This window comes from Pinus tabuliformis, chromosome 5_2, assembly GCF_031772625.1.
Source record: "Pinus tabuliformis cultivar Carrire ecotype Pingquan chromosome 5_2, CPIR1, whole genome shotgun sequence".
Classification (NCBI taxonomy): domain Eukaryota; kingdom Viridiplantae; phylum Streptophyta; class Pinopsida; order Pinales; family Pinaceae; genus Pinus; species Pinus tabuliformis.
The window spans coordinates 702,540,140-702,564,760 of NC_142306.1; the positions used below are offsets into that span (position 1 = coordinate 702,540,140).

At 36.6% G+C, this 24,621-nt stretch overlaps 1 protein-coding gene across 1 annotated transcript in view; it reads right to left on the reverse strand.

Annotated features, from left to right (window-relative positions):
- Window positions 1-273: 273 nt before the first annotated feature.
- The window catches only part of LOC149161078 (putative serine/threonine-protein kinase PBL7), a 95,722-nt gene continuing 71,374 nt past the window's right edge, over window positions 274-24,621 (reverse strand). Inside the window, exon 2 of the mRNA XM_089436875.1 lies at window positions 274-1,207. Within this exon, the coding sequence (XP_089293001.1) occupies window positions 576-1,207 (632 nt within the window). The 3' untranslated portion in view covers window positions 274-575. The remainder of the gene's footprint in view (window positions 1,208-24,621) is intronic.

The following is a 24,621-nucleotide window of genomic DNA, read 5'->3' on the forward strand; positions in this document are numbered from 1 at the left end:
CTTTAAAAAGATCTTTCAAATTTTTTCAATATATTTAAACATAAGTCTACAGAGATCTTTCATATATATATATATAACAACATATTAGTTTAGTAACACTTTGTATCCTAATGTATACACAAAACAAAAACAAATCACATGATTATTCAGTCCCATTTCACAGATCGTGAAATTTTACATGTTCAAATTAAAATCTTCACCTATACAAAATAGTTTAGGTTCAAAAGCCTATCCTCATTTGTGCTCAACTGACACCACAGTAAATGGTAAACATAAATCACGTTCAAAATAAATCTAATTCAAAAAATTAGCCTATGCCGAAAGCGAAGTAGTGCAAAAAATAAATAAAAATCAGAAATATATTAATGTTATTTCTGAATATGTCTATAAAAATTTCAAAATACAGTAATGCCATGTCTGGATATGTTTACTGTATAGGTCAAAGCCTATATTTTCAAATTGTATCATATTCATGAGTCGGTTTGCATTAGCAAATAACTGCTAAAAACGAAATTACTGATTTAACAATAAAATTATAAAAAATTAATAATAAATATTAAAAATAAAAATAAAAATTATGCATTTCTAATTATATCCATCAGATTCACGACCTCTGCCATTGAGGGTCTGTTACCTCTCTCACTTTCTAAGCAGAGATTAGCAATTCCGATCATTTCCAGCAGTTCGTGTCTGTACTCAAACATTTCGGGCAAACTTGGATCAACAATTTTGATGATGTTGTTCGTGTCTGTACTCAAACGATCTGTGCGAGTGCGATTTACCAGAGCCTCTGTTCCAATTACTGCTCTTGAACCTGTTACAAGTTCCAGCAATAGCACACCAAAGCTATACACATCACTCTTAGCCGAACATGTGTGTTCACTCACGCATTGCGGATCCATGTATCCAGGAGTCCCAGAAGGAGTGGTGCGTGTAGATCGGTTATTTTTTGGGCCCAACTTTGCTATCCCAAAATCAGCCAATTTAGCAGAGGAATCATTCTCCAGCAGGACATTTTTAGACTTAACATCACGGTGAATTATCGGGGGATTTGCTCGTTCATGAAGATGTTTCAATGCCTCAGCAACCTGACGCGCTATCTTCTTACGAGAAGCCCAAGATAGTGGACCTGCTACACCCTGGTTCTCATGCAGACGACTAAACAAGGTCCCATTGGCAACGTATTCAAAGACAATCATTTGGTCACCTGCAAATGCGTTATCCATAGAATTGTTAAAATTACATTCAAAGCAGCCACTCAAGTGGGTTTAATAGTTAAGAGCATGCAAATAAGTTATTGATAGAATTGTTAAAAGAATATAGAAAGTCATAATATATATATATAGTTTGAATGGTTTTAATGGTTAAGCGTATGTGTTCTTGCTTTGGTAGAAATGGCTGTCGGAAGTGGGTCCTTGTCCCATAAACAAGGGGTCTTATACACCAATTTGATGTTAGGTTAGCTATGACCTTAAAATTAGATAATAATAATGATAATATAAACAGATTGAATGTTACCGGCAAATTAGATAATAATAATGATAATATAAACAGATTGAATGTTACCGGCACTTTAAATATTGAATATGAGATTGGAGTATAAGATTGTGGAAAAGTGGCTGGAAAGAGCATTAAAAGCAGTACAATTTGTTGAGGGCAACTAGACGTTGAAGCCTGTTGAATGATTAGAATTATAGAGACCATGGTTTGGTCAATAACCGTGGAGTTTCAATACAGAGTAGTGTCACCACAATTTTGGCTTGAAATTAGCGGAAATTCAGATAGAAATTTTGAGAAATCGAACTAGCTGCTAAATCTATTTTGCTTTTAAAAATATATTTAAACACTGGTATAATTAAATTAAAAATAAAAAAATAACCCTCAGACCGTTTCAACGATAGTTAATGTGAGCATCATTTACCGACCGCCCCGAAACATGGGAGATTATCCAAATTTACTGGATAAACGATGCATCATCGAGGAATTCATTAGGAAAAGCCAGGAGTGCAAAAGAGACGATAAAAAGAATCATAAAACAGCTGCACCAAGTAATTAGTTAAGAATGCAAAAGAGACGATAAAAGGGTTCATAATTTGACAGTTGAAGTCACCAGTATACCATCCATGAGAATTGTCTAAACATGCGAGTAATCTGCTAATTGAACCATTTTTGTTATTGTTATGTACACAGAAAGGGGAAATGACCTCAAAATACAACTACTGTAAAAAGCAAAAGATTCGCAAAAGGAAACACAAATGTTAAGATTATAATAATATTATAGTTTGTAATTAAGGTTTATTAAATTAATCATATTAGATTTTATAATATTAGGGTTTTTATTATGATCTATGAATAGGATTTATTTATAGTATTTGGATTGATAATATGGGTTTATATTAGTATAATCACATTTAGTTGTTCATAATAGGTTTGTGTCATGAGATGGTTGACATGCTTAATGTGTAGGAGTCACCTAAGGACATCCCAAATCATTTAGAGGGCATCTAAGCCCTCAAAATCAGCTACCACACTAGCCCTTAGCATGATTGTATTTTCTCAACATCTAAAGGGCATCTAAGCCCTCAAAATCAGCTAGGGATGACACCCTTCCTAGACCACACTAGCCTTTAGCATGATTGTATTTTCTCAACCAATGACTTTTACACCATAGAGTGCATTAATAAAACACCTTATCATGTTTATTCTAAGCCCAGTAAGCATTATTAAATTTAATAATTAAAGAAAATATTTTTCTACCCTTTAACATGGAGTGCCTTAACAATACACCCATTTACCCTCAATCCCAAACCCATGAACAATGAAAAAATAATTAAAAATAAATAAAGACAAAATTTTAAACACTTAGAAATATTAAATTCAATTTAAAATTACAATATGCTAATTTTATAAATATAAAAAAAATTAAAAAATTAAATTAGAAATTAATTTTTTTTGTTTAAATAAGTAAAGAAAATAGCGGAGAAAAGACTATCTTACCCTTTCTAATGATTCACATGGAGTGTTGCTCCAAATGAGGAGGAAAGTTAGACAATATATAATAATAATAATAATAATAAATAAATAAATAATAAAATGTATTGTGAGCATTTTTTCTCATTCAATTTTTATTGGTGTCTATATAATCATTCTCTTAATTGAATGAGAATTTAATCTCTTTTAAGTGTTCACTTATATTGGTTTTCAACACAATTGTTATAACATGCCGAACTTATTGAGAAAAAATATAAGTTTTTATGTTTTAACCTAATCATCATTAACCAAAAATATGTGCAAAAAAATGCTACAAATTTACAATAAAATAAAATTTAGATTTAGACTTTTTACTACAAAATCTATAAACTTTTTATTTGATTTCCCAACTTAAACAATAGAGTTTGCAACTTCTGCAACTTCCATAACATATTTAGTATTTTAATTCAAACCTTATCCTATAAAACTCCAAAAGTCATTCATTCAATTTTAGTACTTTCACCATACCAACATCAAAACTTTATGAAAAACAATAATCACTTGTATCTAAATCTGTATTGTATCGAAATCTAAATGTTTAAATAAATTTCTATAAGCTCATCTTCTTAATATAATGTGAATTTAATATTCCACAAAACCAAAGCGTTTTACAGTAATTTTGTACTCTTATGTTACAATTATTTATTCCATATACTAAAAATATTAAAAGCTTATTCAATATACTAAAATATATTAAAAACTTACTTAATTAAAGCACATTTAATATACAGAATGGAAGGAAAAATGACTACCAAAAACAACCACTTTAAAAGATTAAAGACTTTCAACGACTGTAATGCGTACTGCGTGGGTTAATTTAAGTGATGAAAAGGTTTATTTAGTAATTTTATGGTATAACATATATTTATCAGTATTAAATATTTTTAATTATTTTTTTATTTTTTTAAATTTAAATATAACTAGGAATCAAAATTTATTTCATTTTTAAATCTTTTTATTATGAAATTTTTGGTCAGTTTCATTATTTATGGAGAGATTTTAGTGGTTTATTGAAAATTTACATAAGTACAAAAAGTAGAGATATATATTGTCTTAGATTTTAGTGGTTTATTGAAAATTTATATAAGGTACAAAAAGTAGAGATATATATTGTCTTATTTTTTTGTGAGATGTTTTATTTCTTTAAAAAAAAAAATTAGTAAAGGGAATTTCTTATTCTCCTTTTTCACCCACCATATATATATACACAATTTTTTCATTTTATTAATAATTTTTTTGTTGAAATTTTATGGCAAGTGCAGTAAATTCTTGTTTTCATAATTACTTCCTAATGATTCTCAACCAACATTTCTAATGCCACTCATATTATTGAATAATTACACATATAAAATCTCAATAATTACACATATAAAATCTCAACAATAAATGCAGTAGAAAAAATAAAGATCAAAGAAAGACAACCATGCACAATAGAGACAATATTTTTACCCTAGGAAACCCAACATGGGGAGAAAAACCCAACAATCTTTTCTTGAGGATAAATTGTCTATTAGCAAGCTTACAAATCAAAAATTTGTCTAGAAATTAGTGCTAATATACAAGTCAAAATACTAGTCAAACCTGGCCAAACATTTGTGGGTCAATGCTGGTCAAACTAGCCAAACACTCCAAAGTAAATGATGGTTAAACTACCAAACTCTGCAATCCACTTGGCCTAGTTAGACTTGGTCCTCTAGTCAACCCGGACCTACAGTGAAATCCACACATGCGGTTGTGGTCGAACCCACACATGCGACCTCTAAAACTCGGTCAAATAGCTCAGTGAAATCTCAATCATGTTTGATCGAGATAGCTTAGTCAACTCTTAGTCAAATTCAGTCAACTCATTCAAACGTGCAACCTTAAGAAGAACAAAAACAATGATGAAGACGATTCTCCAAAACAGGTTTCTCCTTAGTTGAAAATTTCTCCTCCACTATAAAAGGTCAATTGAGCTTTCTATGCTGATTATTTTCCTCTCACATGCTTTTCTATTTATATAGAGCTCTAATGTTTAGTGCAGACCCATTAAGGTAGCTCCTGATCACAAGAAACCCCTTCAATAACGGAGCCTACATCACAACTCAACATTAGACTAGAATAGTTTACCTCACAGTTGGGTGAAAAACCCCATTCAATAAACAATTCAAACCCGCTCTATAAAAAATAGATCACTCCAATCCATCTCGGAGCACAATGTGAGCATCGTGCGCCAATCTCCCCTAGCCAAATCAGCATGGCCTCATGGGAGAAAGAATGTCTTTGGACCATTCACCCCTAACCAAATGAGCATGGTCCCATGGGTGAATGTATCATTCTCCCCTAGTCAAATCAGAATGACCCCGTTGGAGAATGTTTGCTCGATGCTACAAAAGCATCAACGCTCCCTCTCAGCAAGGGAGACATTATGCTTCATGCCAAGCTTGTCTCTAAAGTATACAAACTTCCCCCTAGGAAGAGGCTTGGTGGGAATGTCTGCAATCTACTTGTTTGTGGATATGTACTAGAGTGTTATGAAATCAGCTCACAAAAAGATAGAAAAGATAGATAAATGCCTTAGAAATAAGCCTCTTCAAGGGGGCAACCTCCTTTACTTTACATAAATGAACAATTCTTGGATGATACAAATGACAATACCTCCTTTCTATATATAGGAGTCTAAGGGGTCATAATATAATCAGAGCTGACATAACAATAATAATGTAAGGGCACAATAATAACAATAGTGGACTTCTATGGGGCACAATAATAACAATATGGGGACTACATGGGCACAACAATATAATAAGGGGGTTGTACTAATAACATTAAGGGGTTACACTAGTAGTATAGGGACCTAACATGCCCCTCTCCTTCAAAAAGTGTTGTCCTCAACGCTTGAGTAGTTCTTGATGCTTTTGTATAAAATTCTCATCCTTCCATGTGGAATCTTCAGCGGGTAAGTTCTTCCACTTGATGAGATACTCTGAAATTGATCGATTTCGTAGTTGCCAACTTCTCGGTTCTGTGAATGCTTCAGGTTCCAATATGATTTTTCTTTCCTTGTCAAGTTCTGGTAATATTGTTGGAACTCGGATCTTCAGAAACTTTTGAATGAGTTCCCACCCTGCTTCGCCATTCTTCCATTCATCCCTTGCTTTGTTTATCAAATTTGGTTGGATAATTATACCAACCTCTACCATTTATGCAACCATATGTTCAATTTCACTCCTTTGGGCATATGGATATCTATAAGCCCTGATGTTTGGAGGAACATTTCCTGGAATCAAATGAATAGCGTGATCATGATCATGAATACGTGGGAGACCTTTGGGGGTCTCAAATACCTTGGAATGATTGTCCAATACTTTTTGGAGATCTGGAGAAATAAATGATTTCAATGTAGGAACCATTAGCAAACATAATTGTGCAATTACGCCTCGTTGTTCTTTCTTTAGAAGCTTTGTCATTCCATTAGAGCTGATTATCTTTCTTGGTTTCCCTGTGATACCCCTTAATTCAACTTCCTTTCCTTTGAAAGAAAATTTCATGAAAAGTTCTTGAAAATTAAAAGTTATTGTACCCAAGGATTGTAGCCATTGGACTCCTAGTACAACATCTGCACCACCCATTGGAATGGAAAGCATTAGGCTATTCAATACATATTCTCCCATGGATAGCTTGATATTATGGAACTTTCCAGAGCAATTTATGGTTCCTCCACTTAAAACTGTCACTTGACACTCTAGTGTTGGATGTAGGAAGCAATTCAATTCCTTGGCTATCTTACAATGAATAAAATTATGGGTACTACCTGAATCAATCAACACTGTTACCTTTTCCTTCTTGATATGTCCTTCTATCTTTATAGTTTGAGGAGTGGTAATTCCGACCAATGCATTACAAGATATGGTCGAATTCATTTCTTCTTTCTCTGGGGTTGGTTCCTGGTGAGTATCATTTTCTTTTGATGTTTCTTGATACTTTTCTTCCTGATATTTCACTGCTTGAACCTTCTTCTTCTTGATATTTCCTTCTATCTTGAGAGTTTGAGGAGTGGTAATTCCTGCCATTGCAATACAAGATATGTTCGGATTCATTTGTTCTTTCTCTAGGGTTGGTTCCCGGTGTATATCCTCTTCTTTTGACGTTTCTTGATCCTTTTCTTCATTAGGAGGCCTTTCTTGTAGCAACTTTGTCCCACCTTCCTTCAAACCTTCCATGTCTTTCTTCAAATCTTCCATGCCTTTCTTCCAATATGCTTTCATACCATCGATATCGGCTTCCATGGCATAGATAAAACTATTTATCTTTTGCTTCTCTAGAATATCATTTATCCTTATATTCAATTTTTGAAAGTCCCCAATGTGCTCTTCCATTGAACCCTTTTGTTTGAGATTTATCAATTGGCTAAATAAGGTGTTTCTCTTTCTATCCTCATATTGTGTTATCACTTCCTCCGTGAAAATTGACCACGTGACAAGTGGTTTAACAGAACAAAGCCCTTTATACCATAAAAATTGATTCACTTCTAAATAATTAGATGCAATACGTACCTTTTGTAACAGTGGTACACCATGTAGATCAAAATATTTCTCCATCTGTAGTATCCAATTTACCGGATCCTTTCCATCAAACTTCGTCATCTCGCTTTTTCTTGATTTTAGGAGCTCGATCTTGAAATGACTGTAACTCTGTAATTTCAAATCTTTAAGTTCTGAAATTTCGGCCTGTAATATCCCTCTAAGTCCTCTTTCTAACTCCTCTAGTTTGATCACAATTAGATTCCCGAAGAAAGATTTATTCCCAATATCCCACGATGACCTAATTATAGACTAGTCCAGCAGAGTGAACTTGTACGACGTGCCACATGTCATTGTTTTAACCTTGGGTTCTGAAAACTATACCGAAACAAAATACATTCCATCCTCTTTCTGTAACTTCTTACGAAATTTCAATCTGATGCTCACAGAGAAAATTATGACGATTTTCCCAAGGTCACCTGTTTAGGATGTAATTTAAGAGTCTGCAAAAACCCTAACTTCCTCAAATCATATATCAAAAAATATAGCGAGCCAAGATCTGAAATTCGGACTCCTAGTTCAGACTGATTTCTTCACAAATGGGTTTTAGTTTTAGCTTTTGAAACTTCGTAGTGAAAAAGTTATAGCGAAAATTCCACGATGACCTGTTTTACATGAAATTTTGGAGCTTGCAAAGACCCTAACTTCCTCAGATCATATATCCAAAAATATAGTGAGACAAGATCTAAAATTCGGACCCGCGGTTCAGTGTGATTTCGTCTCAAATGGGTTTTTTTTAGCTTCTGAAACGTCGCAGAAAAAAAGTTATAGCGAAAATGTCACAATGACCTGTTTGGAGTAGCGAAACCCTAGAATCCAAAGCTCTGATACCAAATGTTATGAAACGAGCTCACAAAAAGATAGAAAAGATGGATAAACGCCTTAGAAATAAGCCTCTTCGAGGGGGCAACCTCCTTTACTTTACACAAATGAAAAATTCTTGGATGATACAAATGACAATACCTCCTTTCTATATATAGGAGTCTAAGGGGTCATAATATAATCAGAGCTGACATAACAATAATAATATAAGGGCACAACAATATAATAAGGGGGTTGCACTAATAATAATAAGGGGTTACACTAGTAGTATAGGGACCTAACATGCTTGTCTATTTATATATAGAGCTCTAATGTTTAGTGCAGACCCATTAAGGTAGCTCCTCATCACAAGAAACCCCTTCAATAATAGAGCCTACATCACAACTCAACATTAGACTAGAATAGTTTACCTCACAGTTGGGTGAAAAACCCCATTCAATAAACAATTCAAACCCACTCTATAAAAAGTAGATCACTCCAATCCATCTCGGAGCACAATGTGAGCATCGTGCGCTAATCTCCGCTAGCCAAATCAGCATGGCCTCATGGGAGAAAGAATGTCTTTGGACCATTCACCCCTAACCAAATGAGCATGGCCCCATGGGTGAATGTATAATTCTCCCCTAGTCAAATCAACATGACCCCGTTGGAGAATGTTTGCCTGATGTTACAAAAACATCAATGCTCCCTCTCAGAAAGGGAGACATTATGATTCATGCCAAGCTTGTCTATAAAGTATACAAACTTCCCCCTAGGAAGAGGCTTGGTCGGAATGTCTGCAATCTACTCATTTGTGGATATGTACTAGAGATTCATTGCTCCCTTCTGCGCAATGTCTCGAACGAAGTGATATATGATCTCAATGTGATTCAACCTGTCATGAAAAAATAGATTCTCCAAAATCTTGACACAACTTTGATTATCACAATATATCAAGGTCATATCTAGCACCTGATCAAAGAGCCCTACAAGAAACTTTTGAACACTACTTCTTGACTTGCGGAAATGACTATGATATACTTTGCTTCTGTTGTACTGAGTGTGACATAATTTTTCTTCCTACTAAACCGGGATATCATGGTTGATCTCAAGTTAAGGTAGCACCCCAAGGTGCTATTTCTATCCACTACACTCTCAACCCAATCAAAATCAATATATCCCTGCAGCCTCACTTCACCACCAGAGACATATCTCATACCATATCCAATTATACCATGTAGGTACCTCAACACATGCTTCGATACAACCCAATGTACATACCTCAGCTCAACCATAAACTAGCTCAGGGTGTTCACTGCAAAACAAATATTTGGCCTGGTGTTAACCAAGTACATCAAGGATGCAATCAACTTTCTGTACATTATGGGATCCACCAAATCTGAATCTGAAGTGGAATCACTCAACTTATTCAGATTTGTCTCTATGGGTGTATCCATGGACTTTTAGTCCATCATATCGAATCTCCTCAAGATCTAAATTCTATACTTTTCTTGTCCTATAAAGATCTCACCAAGTCTCTGCCACACCTCCAATCCCAAGAAATAATGCATCAAAACCAAGATCCTTCATCTCGTGTTGAAAATGTAGCAAGGAATGGTTTGTTTGACTTGTGCCTTAGTCAAAGATGTTAATTCAAATTCAATCTCATAGTTGCTTGAGTTAGCTTTCAGTTAACATGCGTGATGTGGCCTATCACTGAGTTATTATCAGTTAATTCGAGTTAGATGGATTTCAGTGAGTTGTGTACTAGTTGATGGCTAAAATTAGTTATTTAGTGGATTTAACTCTAGTGTTTGTTAGTTAACTGATCTCTAGTTCTAGAATAGAGATATTTTTTATTTTAGTTGAGTAGTGTACTTTTAGTTAACTCATCTTACTCTCAGTTAACTAGTTGCAAAAATTAACCCTAGTGGGTCATGTAATTTGAATTTCCTATTGAGATTGAATGAAGGCACAAATTGTATTTATTATGGTACATAGGTTTTTGTGTGTAGAGATTGAGAAGCAAGTAGAGCAATTCTTGTTATGCAACCAGATCACAAACAAAATAAAAAAATAGATCGATGACTTGAAAATTGGCCTCTTCGAGGGGGAAACCTCCTTTACATCACATAAATGAACAATTCTGGGATGATACAAATGACAAGACCTCCTTGATATATAGAGGAGTCTAAGGAGTCACAATATAATCTAAGCCTACATAAAAATAATAATATAAGGGCACAACAATAACAATAGTGGGTTTCCATTGGGCACAATAATAACAATAATGGGGCTACACTAGTATTATAGGGACCTAAAGTGCCCCTCGCCTTCAAAAACAGTGTTTTCCTCAACACTTGGGTAGTTCTGGATACTTCTATATAAAATTCTCATCCTCCCATGTGGAATCTTCAGCAGGAAGTTCTTCCACTTAATGAGATACTTTGAAATTGATCTATTCTGTAGATCTTGGGTTCTTGTTTCCATGACTGCTTCAGGCTCCAATATGATTTTTACTTCTTCGTCAAGTTCTGGCAATATTGTTTGAACTGAGATCTTGTCACCGATAACCTTCTTTAAGCATGAAACATGGAAAATTGGGTGTACTCAGGAAGATGCGGGCAACTGCAATTTGTATGCCATAGTACCTATCTTTTGCAACACCTTGTAAGGACCATAATACTTTGGTGTATTATCCTTCTTAGCTTGTTTGAGGGACATTTGTTTGGATGGCTATAGCTATAAAAATACCCAGTCACTTACGTCAAAACTTCTTTAAATGTGATGTTGATATTCCTGTTGTTTCATTCGATTTTGTGATAGTGTGAGGTTATGTTTTAGGAGTTGGAAAACTTATTGTTGATGCTTGATGTGATCTTCCACTGCTTGAACCTCAGATTTTTCTCTTAAAGATGATGCGATGGACGGTGGATGATATCCATAAAGTGCCATAAACAGGGTCATTTTTGCCACCATTCAGCCATAGGTAAGCATTTGACCCATTTTGTTTTTTTATCAAATACAAAGCAACAAAGATATCCTTCCAAACATTTGTTCACTATCTTAGTTTTCCCATAAGATTGAGGATGGTAAGATGATCTATGAGTTAATTAAGTATTAAGATAAGAAAACATTGCCTCTTTAAGATGTTCAAAGGCCTTAGTTGCTTCTCGAGTCCAAGAAAATGCATCTTTCTTCAGTAATGTTGCTAGAGTCGTTGCTATTCTCCCATAATTCTTAATAAACTTGCGATAATACCCTTGTCAACCTGAGAAATCCTCGAAGATGCTTTAGGGTTGTGGGGATTTTCTATTCCTTAATAGCTTTAATTTTGTTAGGGTCTACTTTAACACCCTCATGAGATACAGTATGACCCAAATTTTCCACCTCTTTTACTCCAAAGAAACATTTGGAGGTTTTTGCATATAATTATTTCTCTTCCAATAGTTTGAGCACTTTGTCAACATGTTGAACATGATCCTTCCAAGACTTGTTGTAGATTAGTAGATCATCAAAAAATACTAACACAAATTTTCTAAGGGTTTGAAAATGGAATTCATCAAACCTTGAAATGTGGAAGGTGCATTAGTAAGGCCAAAAGGCATGAACAAAAAATTCATAATGACCTTCATGAGTTATGAATGTTGTTTTCGAAATGTCTTTAGCCTTCATTCTAATTTGATAATATCCTGAGCGAAGATTCAGTTTGGTGAAGTAAATTTCTCCGTGTAATTCATCCAACAATTCATCAATGATAGGAATGGGAAATTTTCTTTAATAGTGAGCTTGTTAATCTCCCTATAATATGGAAACATATATCATGATCCATCCTTCTTATGCACCAATACTACTGAATTATACTGGCCTCTAGCATTTCTGCAACGATACATTCAATTTCACTCTTTTGGGCATAGAGATATCTGTAAGGCTTGTTGTTTGGAGGAACACTTCCTAGAATTAAGTGAATATCATAATCATGAATAGGTGGGAGGCCTTTGGGAGTCTCAAATACCTTGGAGTGATTGTCCAAGACTTTTTGGAGATATAGAGAAATGGATGATTTCGATGTTTGAACCTCTAGTGAGCATAATTGTGCAATTACGCCCTGTTGTTCTTTCTTCAAAAGATTTGTCATGCCATTAGAGTTGATTATCTTCCCTGGTTTCCCTGTGATACCTCTTAATTAAATTTCCTTTCCTTCCCAGAAAAATTTCAAGAAAATTTCTTGAAAATTAAAAGTTATCGTCCCAAAAGATTGTAATCATTGGACTCTTAGTACAAAATCAACACCACTCATTGGAATGGAAAGCATTGGACTATTCAATACATATTCCCCATGGTTAGCTTGATATTATGGAACTTTCTAGATCAATTTATAGTTCCTCCATTTGCAACCATCACTTGACACTCTCGTGTTGGATATAGAAAACAATTCAATTCTTTGGCTATCTTACAATGAATAAAATTATGTGTACTACCTGAATCAATCAACACTATTATATATATATATATATATATATATATATATATATATATATATATATATATATATATATATATATATATATATATATATATATATATATATATATTTGATATATCCTTATATCTTAAGAATTTGAGTAGCGGTAATTCCCGCCAATGGATTACAAGATATGATCGGATTCATTTCTTCTTTCTTTGGGTTTGGTTCCTGGTATATATCATCTTCTTTTGATGTTTCTTGTTCCTTTTCTTCCTCCTCTTCACAATCTATGTTAAATAATTTCTTCTCAACACACTTATGATCTTTAGTGTATTTTTTATCACAGCTGTAACAAAGCCCTTTTTCTCTCTTTTCCTCTATTTATTTTTGTATCAACCTTAGGTTGTGGGAGGCTAGGAGCATCAACACTTCCATATTTATAGTTGTGAGTGGTAGACTTCCTTGTTGTCATAATTTTGCTTTCAACTTTTCTTGCCACCTTGAATGTCTTTTCTAATGAATCAAGTTCCCAAAGGTGAACCTCGTGTTGGATGGTATCCTTTAATGTCCCTATGAAGACATCAATATTATGCTCCTCTAGAATAACATTTACCTTGATATTCAATTTTTGGAAGTCCTCAATGTGCTCCGCCATTGAACCCTTTTGTTTGAGATCTATCAATTGGCTAAATAAGGTATTTCTCTTTGTATCCTCATAATGTGCTACCAACTCTTCTACAAAAATTATCCAAGTGACAATTGATTTGTGATAACAAAGCCATCGATGCCACATAAACTAATTTTGTTTTAAATATAAAGATGTAATGTGTACCTTTTGTGCATGCAGCATGTCATGTAGTTCAAAGAATTTCTCCATCTGTAGTATCCATGTTGTAGTATGGTTTCTGGATCCATCACATTTTTTTTATTATCCGACGTTTCGAACTAACTACTGTGGTTCATCATCAGGAAGTACAAGGATGTGAAAGATTGATCTCAAGGGAATGTCTAATAAATAGGTAATGGATGGAGTATAATAGGAAATGGCCGATAGGTAAAACCTAAAATTTAAAGAGGTTAAATTAATAATTATGTTATTAATATACATATATACATATTTTGCTTAAGGTAATGTTTCGAAAAGGATGATATTTAGGTTAATGTTAATAATATTTATTATAATATTACCTAATATTAATAATCTAAATTAACATTATCAGTAAGTGACCATCAAACTTCCTCATATATATCTTTGGAATGTGGTGGGTCTTAAACCCAACATTAAAGTTTCTAAAATCATAATTCATATTCCTTTTTTCCTCATCATGATTTTCATGGATTACCTTGTCACCACTCATAAGTCTTTCTTCTAGAAACTTTTCCAAACCTTCCTTCAACCCTTCTATATTGACATTCAACATTGCTCCAATGTATCTTTTAAACCATCATTCAAAACTCCGATTTCCCTTTTTATACCATCTATCTTAACATTCATCATAGATTCCAATTCATTTTTTGTTACTTTTTGCAACAGCGAAATTTGTTGCACTTGGTCTCCTAATTTTGACATATCATGTTGCATTGCTTCCTCTTCTTCATATGTCGTAGTAGAGCTTTGTGGTTGCTTACTAGGTATATCCATTTTTTTTAGACATTATGGAATCAAACAATGATATCTATGCTTCACTATTCCCTTTGAATCACTTCAAACTTATTTTATGCAAAATTTAAAAAACAATACACACATTTTTCTTTCTTTTAGGAGCTCAATCTTGAAATTGTTGTATCTTTGCAATTTCGGCTTCCAGAGGTCTAAAATTTTGTGCTTTGATAGTCCTCTAAGTATTCTTTCTAATTCCGCAAGTCCGACCAAGATTGGATTCTTCAAGATAAAATTATGTGAAATCTCCCATGATGCCCTGATTATGGACAGGTTCAGTAAAACAAACTTGTATGAGATTCCAAATGTCATTGTTTCAACATTCAGCCCTAAAATTGATACAGAAGAAACTAGAGTTTGTTGTCTTTTGGTCACTTTTTATGAAATTTAAATAGAATATTCGATGAGAAAGTTATGATGATTTTCCCTAGGTTACCTGTTTGAGACTGGATTCTGGAGCTTGCAAAAACCCTAACTTCCTCAGACCATATCTATGAAAATATAGTGAACCAAGATCTGAAATTTCTACATGAATCTCACCACAATTTCAGTTCGTTGTGGTTGAAATTTCAGCTTCTGAAGCTTCGTAGAAAATAAATTATAGTGAAAAAGCCAAGATGCCTTGTTTGAAGAAGCAAAACCCTAGAATCCAAATCTTTGATACCAAATGTTATGTAACCAGATCATAAACAGAAGAAAAAATAGATCGATGACTTAGCCTCTCTGAGGGGGAAATCTCATTTACATCTCATAAATGAACAATTCTTGGATGATACAAATGACAATACCTACTTGATATATATAGGAGTCTAAGGGGGCACAATATAATCTGAGCCTACATAACAATAATAATGTAAAGGCACAACAATAACAATAAGGGGGCTACACTATTATTATAAGGATCTAACAATTCTCTTGGGAATTGCACAAGGAAATAGGAGAAATTCCTATTTTTTAGGGGCTAAATTCCACAAGAAAATAGGAGCTTCCTTGCAGGTTTATTTGGCTAAGTGTTGGGCAATTCTTGAGAGGAGTTCATCAGTGTTGCAGGGGCTTCTAATTAAATCAGATTCTTTGTAATTGATCATATTTCTCAATTGATAATACAAGCAAGAATGGTTTTTCCCACTTGGGTTCCCTAGATAAATTTCTATGTGTGATTGTGTTTCTATTCATTGTTTTTTTCACGGAATTTTGGTAGAGAAATCCTATGTATTTTGCATATCAGTTTGCTCCCATTAATAGTTGCAAGATTTCAAGAATTTTCTACATGGTATCAGAGCTAAAAACAAGATAGAAATTGAGTTCCTTGATCATATTCAAAGTGCATTGAAGGGAGCATCAGTTGGTGCAGTAATTCTACAAGTGTAGGAATCATGTTAGTCTATGGTTTGAGGATAGAACATGCCCTAGAAGGGACATCGAATTTATCTGCACATAATGAAAAAATGGAGGTTGTGTTAGGTGATAATGGGGTTTTGAAATACATCAAGACTGATATTCCTAAACCTCATGCATCACATGCACAACAATTGACTCAATGGAGGAAGGACAATGCCAAAGCTAGGAGTATGATCCTATAAGAAGTTAGAGACTATATTATTCCAAATTTTCTTGCGAAGGAAACAACATTCCATATGTAGAAGGCCCTTACTGATCTGTTTGAGAGTATTAGTGATGCCAGAAAACTCACTTTGAAGGAAAAAATGAGGAACATTTGAATGGGAAAAATTGAGTCCATTGTTGCATATCTATCCAGGTTTGCTCAAGTGAGGGATGAACTTGGAGGTGTTGGAGAGATAGTTCCACTAGTAGATATTGCGAGCCTTGCTCTTCGTGGACTTCTTAAATCCTGACATGGTTTCCAATATGTAATGAATGGTAGAGATAAGCTCCCTAATTGAGAGAGATTGTGATCAGATCTTGTGCAAGAAGAGATAAGGAGGAACACAAGGGATGAAGTCTCATTTGGTATGGAAGATGAGGAGAACCTTGCTTTAGCTGGAAAAGGGAAGAAATCCAAGGGTGAGAAGGCCCAAGGTAAAACCAAGTCTAATCAGAATGGAGGCAAGAAAAAGAAGGATATTAGAAAGATCAATTGTTTTCATATGCAGTAGCAGGAGGAGAAGCAATATTTTTTGAGTTCGAATTGGATTTCTCTTTGATATCTTGCATGGAAAGATCAGTGTGGAGTACTAAAAAGGTATGTTTTTGATGACTATTTCAGTATCTTTTCAGTAGAACTTACAAACCTTTTTGCATCATGAACTTGGAAAACAATAAAGAATTATAACAAAACATGTGAGATTAATATGCAAGACTAAAACGCTGACAATTGTCATTTCCTTATGCAGGAAGGAGTGAAAACGAGGAGTTGTCGTTCCAAAGGAAAGGACAAAGACAGGATAATCGTTGTCCCTTTGACGGGAGACCGAATGCAAACACGGCAAAGCAAGTCAAAGCAAATCGGCCCAGAAAAGGAGTTGGGCGCCGTTGTCGGGGATGGTGCTGTCAACCCCCCTTCTACCATGGCAATTAGTTCTTCCCAGCTGCTCTGTTGCTGGGTGAGGCTATGACTGATAATTAACCGAATCAACCCATGATGACTAACAACTGACTCTACATGCTGTGCCTTTTTAATGCTCCGTGCAACATCATGAAGTAACGAATTCAAAAATGCAGGTAAATTTACAGAGCATTTCTGCTTTAGTACAGCTAAGAGTTTAAGATGTCGTGGTCTTACCACGTCTTTTCTGCCTTCACAGGTGATGTAGCTTTGCACGGTCTTTGCCAATTCTGCCCAGGGCTCTCCTAGTGTTGCTGGCAGAACTCCCTTTCCTTTAATTGCCAGGCTCTGGCCTTCGTCCCGGAAGATTTCTATAATCTTCTACAATCTCTCCTTTTTTAGCGTCCATACAAGTCCGGTGGCTGGTAGTCCCGAGACTTCTGCGATTATGTCATCGGTGACTGTTATATGTTTCCCCCTCACTGTGGAGTGATCCTCCTGCAAATTCTGCAGGAATTCAATTGCCACCGTCTCGTTAGACTCCTGCAAGCGATTGAGATAAGTCAGCCACCCTGCTCTTGCCAGGATTTCCCAGGCAGCAGCGGAGACTGTCAACACCTGCGGTTCCCTCTGGATCGATCTTCCTCCCATGGTCTCACTGCAAACTCTTAATGGAACGGCAGCTGTTCGTGCTTGTTGAAACACAGAGAGGCTAATGGACGCAAGACTTGCTCAAAAAAACAGAGTATACAATAGAAATGGCTTATGAACAGCAATTCATGCAGAAAAAATAAAAATAAAAATAATATGCCGTTGAGCTGTGCCATACCCTAGTACACAACTTCCTGAATAGTGAGCTGACACGTAATCCAGGGAATGATGAGGTTAACCTCCCCCCCCGTAATGTGATAGGCTGTCCCAGCCGTCAAATAAAGGAGCAGCGGCCGTTCTGAATCAGAGTCATAAAGGAACAGCGTATGGCAATGTGCCATGTTTACAAAAACAACAAATTACCGAAATCGAGGGATAACGTTGGATCACTTATTACGTAAGAGGCTGCTGTGATATGATGCGAGGCTGGGGGGATAGGACATCTATCGTACCTTCCAAATATCATGCGGTCATTGTCAACTACTCTGCCATGATTGGTGATAATAAATTTTCATGTGTTATATAATTCGGGACATGGTATATGATTAATTACTAGGATATAAGAAACAAAAGGATATTAGTAACTTACCTATTGGTGTAAATAATGTGACTTCAATACCATTAACAGTGCTCTGCTGCCGACAGGTGTCCATAACCTTGGCAGAGTTGTTTATTTCACCCATGGAACCATGATCCTTTGTGTATACTTAGGGAATGTTGTGATGCCAAAATGTAGGCCATTATGCTGGCTTGGTGACCAGTTAACCATAATGCCATTCACGAGGAAGGAGTGAAAAGTGGGCAGGTCGGCTCGTGAAGACCTCCTGTTCCAAGGGTTGTTTATTTGATATACCTTTTGGACCATATCCCTAGTGTGGTGGCCATAGTGGGAATGCCACTTCGCTTTCATCCTCATGATCATGGTAGGCTGGCTCTTGATGAGATCCCATATCCTGCATTTGACAACTTATAAGTGATGTTTGCTCTTTTTTTTTCTTTTTTTTCATAAAATACTTTCCCTTATTTATACACAAAGGGTGGTTCAACACTCCTTAAGAGTAGGAATGGTGGAAGAAGTCTTAACATCTCAATAGGAAGATATGAACCCTTTGCTCTTATTCCTAAATAATAATCAAGGGGGATTAAAAGGGATCATCATGATAAAGATAACCAATCAGAGCAAAATTAGTAGAACAATGAGAGCAAAAGATGATAAGTAAGTGTGTCCTTCCTTTTGTCCTCTTGCCAATGCAAAGCCTTATAAAGATAGCGATTTATGATTTGCTGATTTCAGTATGTTGTGATTTTGTATCCATTGCATAAGTGCATAGCTGTATTCTAGAAGACTTGAAAGAACAGGAGCAATAAGCATCCTCAATTTAGATCAGCAAAAGGAACGAGCTGTTTCTCAAGGAGAGCAAAAGCATGCTAGCGGTGTTCCTTTTGGAAAAAGGAACAACGAAATAACACAAATAGCAGAAAATGTCGTTCCTTTGAAAAAGGAACAGCAGAACATTACAATGTCGTTCCTTTGAAAAGGGAACAACAGAAATCAAAAAATGTTGTTCCTTTAGAAAAAGGACAGCAAACACACGGAAATTCCGTTCCTTTTGAAAAAAGGAACAGCAGCAATCAAAAATGTTGTTCCTTTGGAAAAAGAACAGCAAAACATGCAAAAATGCCGTTCCTTTGGAAAAGGAACAATGGAAATCAAAAATGTTGTTCCTTTGGAAAAGGAACAGCAAAACATGCAAAAATGCCATTCCTTTGGAAAAGGAACAACAGAAATCAAAAATGTTGTTCCTTTGGAAAAGGAACAGCAAAACAAGCAAAAATGTCGTTCCTTTGAAAAAGGAACAGCAGAAATCAAAAATGTTGTTCCTTTGGAAAAGGAACAGCAAAACATGCAAAAATGCCGTTCCTTTGAAAAAGGAATAGCAGAACAAGCAAATATGTCGTTCCTTTGAAAAAGGAACAACAAAAATCAAGAATGTTGTTCCTTTGGAAAAGGAACAGTAGAAACACACGAATGCCATTCCTTTGGAAAAGGAACGGCAAAAAATCGAGAACGCTGTTCCTTTGGAAAAGGAACAGCAGATCACACAAAAATAAAGAAAAAGATGCAAATGACAGCAAAACATTAATTCAAAAATATGTACAAAAATGATTCAAAGAAAAAGAACTTATGTACAAACTGTAAAAAAGAAATGAATTCCTTAATGAATTACAAGTGAGGAAGACTTCTCTTCCTCCCCCAAAATCTCCATATCAGAATCTTAGCGTAGCTGCTGGCAGAAGGACTCCCGAGTGAGTGGTTTGCGATAGAGACGAACTCGGTGGCCGTTTGCCTTGAAGGTATATCCAGAACCGTCAATAGTGATTAGAGTAAGGGTCCCATTGTCATGTACCTTCTGGATTTCGTATGGTCCCAGCCAACGAGTCTGGAGTTTCCCGGGGAAGTCCTGAAACCTGGAGTCATACAAAAGAGCCCAGTTTCCTTCGTGGAAGACTTTATTTTTGATGAGAGCGTCATGCCATTTAGCTCGTTGCTGTTGGATAAGGGCAGTATTTTGAAGTGCAAAGAGCCTGATTTCGTCCAACTCATTGATCTACTGTAATCGATTAATCTGTGCCTCGATTAGATCTAAGCCAACTTCTTGTGTTGTCCGTAATGTTTGGATTTAGAATTCTATGGGAAAAATGGGTTGTTTTCCAAACACTAATTGATAAGGTGAGTAACCAGTGGTACTTCTCCATGTTGTTCTGTAAGCCCAGAGTGCTTCAGGTAGTCTGGCAGCCCAATCACGTCTATGTGACACAATGGTTTTTGTTAGGATTGATTCTATTATCTTATTGTTGCTTTCTACTTGCCCATTTGCCTGTGGGTGGTATGGAGTAGTGATTTTATGCTGGACATGATAGTTGTTGAGTGTTGCAGCTATTCTATTCCCAGCAAACTATGGTCCACCGTCTGTAATTATTTCTCTTGGAAGTCCATAACGTACAAATAGTTGGAACAGGAACTGTATGACAGAGTCCTCTGTAGCTCTGGGCAATGCTTCTGCTTCAACCCACTTGGTGACATATTCTGTTGCCACCAAAATATATGTTTTCTGGTTTGATGATGGGTTAATAGGTCCAACGAAATCAAGAGCCCATCGCTCGAATGGTTCAATGACTAACTGTGGTTTCAGAGGCATCTCATCAGACTGACCAGGGCGTCCTGCTCGCTGGCAACTGTCACAGGCTTGGACAAATTTCTTTGCGTCTTTGAAAATTGTGGGCCAATAATACCCTGTCTGCAGCACTTTATGTCCAGTTCTGCGCTCAGCGAAATGTCCACCACATGGTCCATCATGACAGGCTTTTAAAATGTCAAAGATTTCATCTTCTCGAATGCATCTCCTGATATGCATGTCTGCCCCTGTGTGAAACAAATAGCCCCCAATCCACGAGAATCGAGCACTCTTCTGAACAATCTATTTCCGCTCATTAGGGGTTAGATGTTTCGGTAGTTTACCTACTGCTAGGTAATTCGCAACATCAGCATACTAGGGTGTTTGAACAGTGACAGCAAACATATGCTCGTCCGGAAATTGATCTTCAACTGCTGTTGCATCGATTGGTTTTGGTATTCTTGAGAGAAAATCGGCTACAGGATTTTCTTTGCCAGGTCGATCCTTGATTGTGATATCAAATTCCTGCAATAAAATCCGCCATCTAGTTATTCTTCCATTTGTGACAAGCTTGTTTGCTAAATATTTTATGGCAGAATGATCTGTATACAAGATTACAGGATATCTAGTAATGTAATGTCTAAACTTATTGACAGCATGTATTACAGCTAGGAATTCTTTTTCAGTAACAGTGTAATTTAATTCAACAGGGGATAAATTTTTGCTGATGTAATAAATTGCATATGGTTTTTTATCCTCCTCCTGCCCAAGGACTGCTCCAATGGTTGTATCTGAGGCATCAGATGATATCTGGAATGGCAAATCCCAATTTGGTCCTCGAAGGACTGGGGTTGTGGATACGAGCTTCTTCAGATCCTCGAAAGCATGTTCACACTTTTCTGTCCAAAGAAAATCAACGTTACTAGTTAGTGCATACAAAGGTGCAGCAATATGCGAATAATGTTCTATAAACCTCCTGTAATAACCAGAAAATCCAAGAAAATTGCGTACCTTTGTTTGAGTAGTAGGAGTGGGAATAAGCAAAATTATTTGGAAAACAGAAGCATGCCACCAGTACATCCGAGCGTCCAGAAAAATGCAAGGAATTGGCAAAGCGGAAGCATGCCACCGGTACACCCGAACGGCCAGAAAAACGCAGGAAATCGGTTCGGTCAGCACGGATACATGGGAGGCTAGAAAAGCTCCAAGAAAACACCAGTCGGCTGGTAGAAATTGGAGATGAGCAACCCTCACGATCTGAAACAGAGGCCGAGCAATCTGAAGAAGAAGAGAAAGAAGAGGTCGAGCAATCTGAAGAAGAAAATGAGGAAGGAGTCGAGCATTCTGAAACAGAAGTTGAGCAATCCGAGCAGGAGGAGGAAATGGAACAGCAGGAAGGTAGCCCATTGCAGGACCCTGTGGGAGAAGATGAATTAGCCGAAGTCTTGGCCAACATGGGTGAATATGGCCAACCTTCCAGTCCATCAGACCTCCATGACGAAAAGAAACCCCAGGAGGAAAATGCACCTGAAGAACCACATGCAAAGGAGGCAGAAGAAGAGAATCTGCCTGTTCATGATAAAGAGACGATAGGAGATACTGAACAGGAACAATTCGTTCCTAAACAGAAGACACCGGAAGAAATTCCAGAGGAAGCAGGGGAAGAAAGAGAAGTCGCCCAAGAAATGATAGAACCAGTTAGGGTTCCTCCCCCAGAACAGCCAGAGCAGAACAATGAAGAAATACCCCAGAAGGAAGATCCGGGGACTAGTCACAGTCCAGGCCATAATGAACAGCCTGCTGTTCCTTCTAAGGAAATTTTGGAAATCAAATAACTCTGAAAGGAACAGCAGAGATTATTGAATATAATAGTCCAGCTCCACCAGCAGATTAGGATCTTGAAAGCGAGGCAAAGGGTAAAATAGACTTCAGGAAGGAAAAATGTGACCACTCCAGCAAAATCCCTCAAGGAAAAAAGGCGGAAGACTAGAATCCATCCTGCTGTTCAAAACCCCGACGAAAATCAGCCTGCTGTTCCAAATGATGCTGAAGAACAGATTGTTGTTCCAATTGAAAAGGAACAGCAACAGACTGATGTTCACGTTAAGATAGAAATGGATGATAAGGAAACTCAGACGGAGGCACCACTTTCGGGAGTGATAAGGGTTCTGAACACAAAGCAACGTAATAGGAAAGTTCAAGTAAAACTCCTGGCCTCCACTACTGCATGGAGAAGAGATCCAAAAACAGTAACCCTGCAAAAAGGGTTGAAGCAAGTTCAGCAAGAGGTAGAAAAGCTTAGAGAGCAAACGGTCCCTCGCGAAAAATATGAAGAGCTACAGTAGCAGCTTAAGAACGTCAATCAATCCGAAAGCCAGGCTTTGAAGGTTGGCGGAAGGAACAAGAGAAAGTCACAAAGGTAACTCGTAGGCTAGATATTGTTATCAAGCAGATGGATACCTTGTGTTCTTTATACAATGACGTCTTAGCATGTAGAGCCCCTGCCAAGAAATATGCCCTGTTTCTACTGGAACGGTATTTGCAATTAAAAATAAAAGCTGTTAAAGCAGGTGCTCCCATACAAATTAACACTGTCAATGATTTTATAGACTGTTGTAAGCGCTACGGGGTAAAAGTTAAGAGATTGCTGTGTGAGTTCTATTTACATAACCTTGTATTAGACTAGGAGACCGAGCTGAACCCTGGCCCTTTTGTTGGAGACATCCAATTGCAGGCGTTCATCTCATTTGGGGTTAATCAGATTAAATGGCTTAAAGCCTATAATACTTTCCAGAGGCAAGAAAACGGCGTAGGTTTGTGGGTAAGGGTCGAGCCTAGGAACCTAGTTTAGTTGTGGAAAGCACATAGAAACCTGATGAAGACTCCGGGTGTATTTGAAACATTAGGACCCATGCATGAGGCACTCATTCGACAGGGATTAGATTACTTTCTTTCTATAAAAGATCTTGCCATTGATGCAGCTAAGTTTCGGTATCAAATCTCTAATCCAAATATCCAGCTCAGGGAACCATTTAAGTATGAGAATTTTAAATTAGTTGCCGACCGCTTGCACCTCTATGGCAAAATCATTTTGAGGGCGGGGCCATCCTGGTTAGGATATAGGTTCCGGAGCTCAATTATTTGGCACCCTGCACCCGCATATCAAGCCCTGTATGAGATGCCCGAGGGTCAGACAGGCCATCTCTTTGACTACCTAGTTACTCATCATGGCTGTAGGCCTCCACATGAGATTCCATCTCCAGCCTATTCTCTCACTGCCTTGCATGTCAACTACAACGTTTTCATGAGGGCATGAAACAGGGTAAGCAGGGGGGTGTGTGGAGTACTAAAAAGGTATGTTTTTGATGACTATTTCAATATCTTTTCAGTAGAACTTACAAACCTTTTTGCATCATGAACTTGGAAAACAATAAAGAATTATAACAAAACATGTGAGATTAATATGCAAGACTAAAACGCTGACAATTGTCATTTCCTTATGCAGGAAGGAGTGAAAATGAGGAGTTGTCGTTCCCAAGGAAAGGACAAAGACGGGATAACCGCTGTCCCTTTGACGGGAGACCGAATGCAAACACGGCAAAGCAAGTCAAAGCAAATCAGCCCAGAAAAGGAGGTGGAGATACCAGCTCAGCGCAGGAGAGAAAAGAAATGATTGAAGATTAACGGTTTGGCAAATCCCTCAGGATCCTTGATCCTGAGGGATCACTGTATTATCTATTTTTGCACTTAGACATCTCCGCCGTCAC